Source organism: Lolium rigidum, chromosome 6, assembly GCF_022539505.1.
Source record: "Lolium rigidum isolate FL_2022 chromosome 6, APGP_CSIRO_Lrig_0.1, whole genome shotgun sequence".
Lineage (NCBI taxonomy): Eukaryota > Viridiplantae > Streptophyta > Magnoliopsida > Poales > Poaceae > Lolium > Lolium rigidum.
Window position 1 is genome coordinate 105286948 of NC_061513.1, and position 10212 is coordinate 105297159.

General features: G+C 48.7%; 1 protein-coding gene across 1 annotated transcript; it reads right to left on the reverse strand.

The window, feature by feature from the left end:
* Positions 1–5634: 5634 nt before the first annotated feature.
* On the reverse strand, positions 5635–6219 carry LOC124660170 (RING-H2 finger protein ATL67-like). The gene has a single exon (XM_047197966.1). The coding sequence runs from the start codon at positions 6217–6219 to the stop codon at positions 5635–5637; it is 585 nt and encodes a 194-aa protein (XP_047053922.1).
* Between the last annotated feature and the right edge of the window lie 3993 nt (positions 6220–10212).

The following is a 10212-nucleotide window of genomic DNA, read 5'->3' on the forward strand; positions in this document are numbered from 1 at the left end:
CAGGGATTAAATCATGTGCTAGAGCTTTTCAAGTTTTGAAATCATATAAGGAGCATAAAAGTAAGATTTTGAGCGGTGTTTATTGTTGTCAACGAATGGTAGTGGGTACTCTAACCCCCTTGCCAAACAGACCTTCCAAGAGCGGCTCCCATGGAGGACGGCATCTCTACCAGCAAGGTAGATCATCCCCCTTCTCTTTTGTTTACACATGTATTTTAGTTTTATTATGGATGACACTCCCTCCAACCTTTGCTTTCACAAGCCATGGCTAACCGAATCCTCGGGTGCCTTCCAACATTCACATACCATGGAGGAGTGTCTATTGCAAAATTAAGTTGCTTACTGATAAATCAGGGCAAAACATGTGAAGAGAATTATTATTTAAGGTTATTAATTGGGGCTGGGAACCCCGTTGCCAGCTCTTTTTGCAAAATTATTGGATAAGCGGATGTGCCACTAGTCCATTGGTGAAAGTCCGCCCAACAAGATTGAAAGATAAAACACCACATACTTCCTCATGAGCTATAAAACATTGACACAAATAAGGAGTAATATAGTTTGAATTATTTAAAGGTAGCACATGAAGTATTTACTTGCAGTGGCACAAAATACCACATAGTAGGTAGTTATGGTGGACACAAATGGCATGGGTTTGGTTTAAGGTCATGGATGCATGAGAAGTATGCCCTCTCGATACAGGTCTTTGGCTAGCAAGGTTTGATAGCAAGCATAAAGGTTGAGGGAAACAAACAAATATACATGTGATAGAAACAATCATGCATCTTTCTTGTAAGCACAAGCAATTTTAACTTCAGAATACTAACTCATTGGCATAAAGATAATAAAGTACTATATCTGCATGTATTTCCCTTTTCTATTCAAATATCAAGGTGTTGTTGCTATTGACCAATGCTAAGTTTGCCAAAACCAAATAGATTTACTTGATGCTCCCAAAGTGATATCAATACTCATGTCAAGAGTAATCATATAAAAGAAATTGCAAACTAAAATAAGGTGTGCAAAAAGTAAATGATAAAACTTCTCATTAATATTCCATAACGATAACTCACACCAACGGATACATAGATAACCAACTAAGAGAGATACTTCCACACTGCAAGCTATTCCATATGATAACTTCCCTACTCATGATATGACACTACTTGATAGTAAAAGATAAAGATAGTGATGATGTGATACCGCGGCACTCCCCCAAGCTTGGAACAAACCAAGGGGATGCCAATACCGATGATGAATTACTCCTTTGGCGGTCATGGTGATGGATTCTTCTCGACAAGCTTCTTAACAAGTTCCTTTAAATCCTCAATCTCATAAGTGAGGTTGCGAATCAGCTCCGAGTTATGCTCAACGCGGCTCATAATCATGTCAGGTGGCGAGTCCCAACTCCTAGAGTTGTTTCCCCATCCTTCAGCTTCAGGTTTCATCTCTCCTGCAATGTTAGAACGATCTATATCCCAACCACTTGGAAACACTACCTTGGGGGTCCTTTCAGTTTGACGATTGTAGATTAGATTGCGGAAAGGGTGGTAATTGTGTGGAGAAGATGTCATTGGAGCTAAAAAATGACGTGGAACTGCTCCTCCCGTAGTGATCCGTGCACTTCTCTTGGTGGTGGATGGATTTGATATCACGCCAATGCTTGCAATGGTGGCACGCGGGTGTACTTGCGGAATTTCCTCCACTTCTTCCTCATCTTCGCTCTTGACTTCTTCCTTCAATTCAAGGTCTTGATTATCCTCCTCCAAAGGTCCCTTGTCTTTGTTGTTGGAGACCATGGTGCTTCTAAATCAAAACAGATCCTGGCAGAAAACAGCTCGAAACAAAACACGACGAGAAAACGATATACGGACCTCCAGGGGTCCGGGGGATTATATAGCAAATATTTTTACAACAAAAGGAAGGTTCCAGGCCGAAAACGAGTGGAAACGGGACGCCGAGGGGCTGTCCCCATAGGGCGGCGCGGCCAGGGTGGGGCCCGCGCCGGCCTATGGTGACGGGCCCTCGCGCGTCTCCTCCACTCCGTTTCGATCCCGTAATTTCTCATATTTTCCAAAAACAGCAGAAATATTGTTCGGAAAGCTAAACGCGGACTTTTTATTACTAAAACTGTTACCTATTCAAAGTCGGACCCTGCGTGAAGCTGTCAATTTGATCTTTGATGAAAGCTTCCGGAGTTATCACTTGAATAATATCAATATCTTCATTATAAGAATCTCCAGAAATATAATGCTTGAGTCTTTGTCCAGTCACTACTTGTGTGGCGTTACCTTCCAAAGAGCTAATTTTTATTGCTCCATTTGGGGCTTAGGGTAGATGGAATCTTGTAGGCTGACACGAGACATCGGTTATCAAACAAGCGGGGAAAGCGATTTACCCAGGTTTGGGGCCCTCGATGAGGTAAAACCCTTACGTCCTGCCTGTCTGATCTTGATTATGAAAATATCGGATTACAATGGGGTGCCGAAGGTTTCGGCTATGATCTCGTCGAGAGGCTAAGTTATGCAGGGACCTAGCTCTAGACTTATGGTGGTTACGATTGCTAAGATTGCGTGTGTCCTCGGCAGCCCCTCTCCTGGCCCTTATATTAGGAGACAGGTCTCGAGAGATCTGTCCGGGTACGACTAGGTTACAAAGAGTTCTAGTTCTAAACTTTCCCTGTATTCTTCGTCTCATTGTCTTGCTCTTCAAAAATTCCTCTTCGAAACCGACGTAGTGGCCCACCTGGCTATCAAGTGTCTTCATGGGTCTCTGGTTGAGCCGCAAGGGGTAATGCAATAATAGTTACCCGAAGGGTAATGCCCACGTCACCTCTATTGTTCAAAAGAAGAATGCCATTTGGCACATAGTGAACTTTAACTTAGATGAGAATGTATATTCTTAGTACTCCAAGTTAGAACCATCATCATACAATTATCAAACCACATATATGTCAATCAGCGAGAAATTGAAATCATCCAATTAGATGACGAGATCATGATCATAATAAAAAAATGCAATGCAAATTTTTGCGAGAAATCTCTAACTTATGAGCTACGATCCTGTCGTATTAACAATACAAGTTAAATACACTAATAGTCCTTATACTTGTGTGTGTGGCTCGATTTAATCCTCATACTTACAATTTGCAGAATTTTTCGCACATATTTATCAATTGGATTCAATATAGTCCTAAACCAGGTTTGCCATCAAAATTGCGCTGATGTGGACGACACGTGGATGTGGGTCCCACTCACAGGAGAGCGTCTGCCCTAGAAATTTGCACGTAGCCCCTCCCACATATAGAACTTACATTAGCGCTCCCAGAAGTTTGCAGATCGCACCCTCCACATCTAGTCAATTAATCAATGCCCCAAGCTATTTTAGTTCTAGAAAGTTTTGATATGTTCGAGGGAGGGAAAAAGAAGGCGATGGAGAGGAAGGCATGGGAAGGCGACAGTGGCGGCAAACACTCGACCAGAGCTTGTAGCGACTGGCCGAGGAGGGAAAACGACTTGGAGGCGACACCGGCGGTCGCGTTGATCACGTCGGCAATGGCTCACATCTGCCACCATGAAGGGGAACCATTAGCGCTTCCAGAAGTTTGCAGATCACACCCTCCACATCTAGTCAATTAATCAACACCCCAAGTTATTTTAGTTCTAGAGAGTTTTGTTATGTTTGAGGGAGGGAAAAAGAAGGCGACGGAGAGGGAGGCATGGGAAGGCGACGGTGGCAGCGAACACTCGACCAGAGCTTGTAGCGACTGATCGAGGAGGGAAAACGACTTGGAGGCGACACCGGCGATCGCCTTGATTGCGTCGGCAATGGCTCACATCTGCCACCATGAAGGGGAACCGCAACCTTGTTTCAGTAAGCCAGTCCTCACCTCGAATCATGTTCCAGCGTTTTCTTTAAGTCGACTTTAGAATTATTTATGTAGAGTAGAAATGACATATGTGTTATTATTAATTTGATTGATAATTTATGGAGAAATAAAGTTGGGTTTAGGGATTTGAGAAATTGCCAATTTTAAATAATAAATAGGAGATTTTCGCATAAATAACATGGTGGGAGATTAACCAATCGTAACGTCAACACAATATCGACGACAAACCTGATTTAGGACTAAATTGAACCACTTCACAAGCCGTGGCGGAGCCAGGAATTGAACTGAGGGGGGTCGAAACCAAGCTCTAATTTTTTTTTTTGACAGAAAAAAGCAAATGTATTCAATAAAAGAGGTCCAAACAGATTCAATTTGCATATTTCATCAAGTACAACAACAAAATGACTATAAAAAACAAGAACACCAACATAGAGCTACATTTTGATAAGATAGTATCATACCATTAAGTTGCATCCTCGTCGGTATCCATCGAAGGCAGCCGGGGACGAGCCGAGCTGGGGGCAGCCGTGCAGGGCCGACCGGCCGAGCAGAGGCTAGGCGATTGGAGTCGGAGATGGGGACGAGCTGAGGCGCTGAGCAGGAGGAGGCGACTGGAGACGAAGGCGGCGGCGGGCCAGCAGGGAAAGGCCGCGGGCCACCGGAACGGCGACGGCAACACCGACCTCCTCGACCTGGTCAGGGACGCCGAGGCCCTGGCTGAAGCGGAGAAGGAAGCAGAGGAGGAGTGGGCATGCGGCAGTCGACGCCGAGATGGAACAGCGCAGGGTGGCGGCCGCCGCAGCCGCAGAGGACTCCGACTCCGACATATCATGGTCTTCCAATGACCCTGATGCGCCTACCCCGGAGGAGAAGGCGACGGAGCAGAGGGCTATAGTCGAGTCCTTTGAGACACTCAAGAACGACGCCGCCAACACGAGGCTGCGGCAGTGCCTGCTAGAGGACCCGACTATCGCACTAAGCCCTAGCGGCCTCACGGGAGGCGGCGAAGAAGCAGACGAGGGAGCGACGCAACAACGGGGCCGGCCCGTCAGGCAGCAAGTAGTCTAGGCTTCTATAACTAGTTTGTATAGTTTGAATATACTAGGTTTCTATGCTTTCTATATATGTTGCAAATCTTTAAAAAATGGGTTGCCCCGATGGGAGCACACCCAGACTCAAACGGACGCGCGAACAAAATATGTCCGCGGGGCGACGCAAATGGACGCTCACGACCACTTTTAGGCGTCCAAAATGCGTCGCCCCATTGGAGATGCCCTTAGGGTCGATTATTTTTCCCCAATTTCTGAGCCGGGTCGACCGACCCTCCTCGACCCGATGGTGGCTCCGCCATGTCACAAGTAGTACATAAAATTCTGTAAATTGTAAGTATGAGGACTAAATCGAGCTACAAACACAAGTATAATGACTGATAATGTATTTAACTCTAACAATACCATTGGCTCTAAAGCACTCTGCGACGGAAACCCTAGCAAGCAACATTGTATTTACATGTATGCCCAATACCTTACTCCAACAAAAAAATTATATATCGAAGCAATAGCAATAGGAAACAAGGAAACTCTTTACATATCCTAAGCACGGCACCACCAGTCGAATTTTGCACCTAAAAGCTCTCATGCGTCCTTCACCAATCAAACAATCCAGAAATTTACACCAACCATCAACGCAAAAATTAAGAAGCTAAGCCTAAAAGGAGTAACATCGAAGAGCATGCAGCAACGTATCCGTCACCTACGCCTCCGGTCAGCGGCGTAGTGCGAGAGCGGGACGAGCTCCGAGAGCGGCGTGGCGAGCGGCGTGGCGAGGGGCGTGGGGATGGGCGACGATCTGCACACGGGGCAGGAGGCGCTCCTGCGCAGCCAGGCGTCGAGGCACACGACGTGGAACCGGTGCCTGCACTCGGGCATCAGGCGCAGCATCTCGCCGTGGACGTACTCGCAGAGGCAGATGGAGCACATGGCGTCGCCGGCGGCCGCGGCCCTGGAGAAGGGGGCCTTGGGGTACGACGCGATGGCGGCGGCGTCGAGGCCGACGGGCGACGAGGCGGCCGCGGCCGCCGCGGAGTAGGCCTCGGGGGACTCGGACCCCTCGGCGACGAAGAGCACGCGCGGGACGGTGATGGAGAGGTGGCTGGAGCTGGAGCTGGACGTGGGCGTGACGGCGCCGGTGAAGTGGCCGGCGTCGCCGTGTCGGAAGCAGAAGTAGGACGCGAGCAGGACGGAGGCGAGGAGGACGAGGAAGCCGAGCGCGATGGCGATGGAGTAGCCGAGGCCGAGCGTGGCGAGCGAGGAGATGAAGGGCGAGGAAGACATGGCGGCGGGTTTCCAGTGGGGAAGTTGTGGAATGGCATCGGCGGCGGTGTGCGCGTGTTGGGTGTGTGTGGGGGTCGATCGAGCGAGCGAGTAGAGTGTGGAGGCAGGCTCGTGGGGGAGTAAATGGGGATGGTGGCGTGCGTGGTGAATTTTGGTTCTCGTCCCGTCGCAGCGGGGCTAGATCTGCTGGTGGTGGGTGGGCGGCGCCAGCGGCCGCATTTATTGCCGGAGAAGTGGCACGGGCCGAGGAGTAATGGCGGCGGATGGAGATGCTCTGGTCTGCTCGGCTCGTCTGCGGGGGTGTGATGGTGCTGGCCTGGCCTGTTGGGACTTTGGGAGGGAGAGCTTGGCTGGCCACTTGGGGAGTGGAGTGGAGTGGCAAAGGCAATAGTGGGAAGTGTAGTGCTCACTGGTTTGACATTTGGAGCGCTCTGTTGATGAGCAGCGATAGTCAGATCGGGGGTCAATTTCTTGGTGGATATCCTGTCGTTGGTGGACCGACGATGTAGATTGGTCGGTGTTCTGCATGGGTTAGAGAAGTCCAACATGCGAGGCATCGTCGGCATGTACACATTTTTCGATTTGGGTTTAGACAGAAAAAAGCTCCACCGGCACCAGCAAACGGTACTGAAAATATTCGGTCAGCAAATCTCATCGGTCGACTCTCGGACTCTCGGTTCTCCAGAGTGAGAGAAGGCCCGAGCGGAAGTAGTGACCAAACCTAGAGAGAGAAAACAAGGTACTCCCTCCAATTTCATAATTCTTGTTGTAAGTTTGGATTTATCTACAATCCGCAAAAATTATGGAACGGAGGGTGTGGTTAATATGAGTACCTACGGGCTTCCCCACCTGACCCCACCCCCACCCCCACCCCCACACCCACCCCACATCCTAAGGCGGCTAGCGAACAAAGCTGGCGCCACCGCTATGTCCGTGAGACGATCGTCTAACAAGCCCGCATGTTGTTGATGTAGGCGGTGGCAAGGTCCTTGCTGTACCGCCACCGTTAAAGATGCAAATAGTTGATCATAATCATCTAGGGGAACTCATGTAATCTATAACCATCGCCGTCATATGTAGAGATTGTATCAAAATACCACCACACCATCATGGAGAACAACATGAAGTCGATTTTCGCACTCTCATCCGATCTCCTCCGGCAGCGGCCTGTTTTTCTTGTCTCTATTATGCCTTCGTATCACGCCTCGTGGGTGACAAAACATCCCAAGAGTATAGATAATTAATTATATTTTTAGAATTAATTGAACGACTCAATGGCAAATAAAAAGGAAAAAAGTGGTGCCTCTAGTGAGGCCCAGACTCAACATGGCTCTTTCGTGTGTTGGAGCTGTGCATAGGTGGTGTGAGGCCCACCACTTTCTCCTTCTTGCCTCCTAATGCAGGTTTCTAGGTCTTCCTTTCTGAGAAGTCCTAATTTTTCTCAGAATATTATGGATTCTAGGTCTCTTAAATAATAAATACATTAACTGCCTTCCCGGGATTGATTGGTTGGGGAAGATGGCAATTTAGTCTAAATATTCAATAAAATTTTGTAAATCCCAATGAACATTTTATGTTAAACTTGAAAATGAATAGATACATTTACGACGTATCAAAACTAGATTGTCTACTTGCAAATAAATTTCTAACTTTAATCTTTTAATTTAAGAACAATAATAGCCTCCCCTAGTGTAGTTCCTCGAAAAAAGAAGTAAGTATACCGTAACTTTAAAGAAGGTGTTACCACCTGTTGACGTCAGAAACCCACCGGCGGGCAGCGACTGGTCAACACCGTAGAGCCGGGAACAACTAGGGCTGCGGCTGGCCCCAGTCCCTCAGAGCGACGGCCCGCAAAGCCTCCCGGTCGCGCGCCGATGCAAATTGCAAGGGCGTGCCACCGACCTATACCCGGTCGGGAAGGTGTGGATGATGCCTCGCTTAGTTTCCTGCGGGGCACACACGTACACGTTAAATACGAGCCTCGATCGGCTCTCAGGTTATCCTGTGAATCGGCTCATGGAGCCGATCCACCCATGATTCGTCCAAGGTGGCCGAATATATGGTGGTCCTGCTTGATCAAGATAAAGCATATGAGATCCACGACGATTTAGGGTTTTCACCGCATAATCGGATCATCCTACTCACGATTGGGCCTAGCGCTCGCGCACGGTGATCGTAAGCCAATCCTAGACAAGGCCTAAAAACCAACACGAAGTTGATCCTCGGAACGTCCTGTCTAGGGCCAGCAAACTACACCCTACACGCCGCCGGATCCTCCAACCCTTTGTAAGGCCTAACTATTGCGGATGTTAAACTAATCCTTGATGAATCAAGGAGCAACCGTAACGGATCAGATCTACTAAATAACGATCAAGCGGGGTGCCGCCCCTGCACCCATGATGAGGTACAAGGACGGCTAGATGCGCAAGGGTTGCACTACGACGAGCATATGATACTAAGAACAATGCTAACCCTAACACATCTATGATAACTACGTTGCTCGCCATCAAAAAGGCTTCGATACGAGCAACGCATGAACAACGTAGGCAGGCTCGTGCTGCCTAGATCGCAAGATGCGATCTAGGCAGCATGGTGCTTACCGGAGAAACCCTCGAGACGAAGGGGTGGCGATGCGCCGAGATTGGTTTGTGTTGAACGTTGGTTGTTGTTTATTCCATAAACCCTAGATACATATTTATAGTCCAGGGGACTTTCTAATGTGGGCGTGCACCTAACCGTGCACGGGTAAAACTCTAACTTCTACGTAGCCTACTATATTAAGATACACGGGCTAACTAGCCCAAACTCTGCGCATAAAGGCCGATTCACCTACTTCTTGATGTACATATCTTCAAGCCCATCTTGATCGCGGCCCACCTCTGGCTTGGTCAAATTCCGGTGATAACACATGCCCCCCTGGTTTTGGAAATGATATTTCCAAAATCATTATGCTTTCTTTCGTCGGGTCATGTCGTGGCAGGGCAGAACTGTCGCAGCATCCATCATCATGACACTTTGTCTTCCCCACTTCTCTGTGGAATTTGACAGCTTAAGCATCACTTCCTCGGAAACTGCAATGGCATTGAATTTCCACTAGGCTCCTCATTATTTAACCATGCCAATTGACCAGTCCTTTTCATCCCCTTCCTCTGTTCTAGCGGTCGACACCAAAAAACCCTCTCCTCCTGCAGCAATGTCTTCCTCTTCCTCCTCCGCTTCAGGCTTCTCCCTCCAATCGTCGCCGAAGAACAAGGAAGAAGACGACTCCCGCTCCGGGGCGAATCCCATCTCCTCCGACAAGGAGAAGACAGAAAAAGGAGCGGAAAGGACTGAGGCCTCCCCCTCCACCAAGCTTCCACCGAAGAAGCGCTCCCGCTTGTGGGCGGACAGCGAGGACGACGATGATGACGAGGAAGAAAAGGATAAGGAGGAGGAAGATGATTCCTCCTCCTCCGCGGGATATCCTCCAACGAAGCGCTTCCGCAGCTGGGCGGATAGCGAGGATGATGACGATGACGAGGAGGAGGAGGAAGCTCCAGCCGACGGCTGGGGCAGCAACGGCGAGGAGCTTCCTGGGAGCAGCGCTGACGACCTCGACGACGGCGACGATGAAGACGGCGACGACTAGTGGGGTAGGACTAGTAGTTGCGGTGCACTAGGCACCAGATCCTTCTTTTGGGAGCTATCGGCTCTTCTTGTAAAGCCGCTTCTTTGAATTAACGAGAGTTGTTCTTTCAATTTCTCTTTTCATTAATCCAATCTCCATCCTCCCGTTTGTCACACCAAGACCGATAGCAACGAATCGGATTATTATTTTCTCTCGACCGTGGTACCTTGCAATCCCACAGCCGATGATTGTTCATCGGCTAATTTGAGCGACCGGTCTCTTTCCCTTTCTTGCAGCAACCCCAATCAGCTCCTAAAAATATAGAGCATCCACTAGATCAGCTGCCCCCCCGAGCCTTAGTCAAGGCGAGAACATCAGCAAGGACG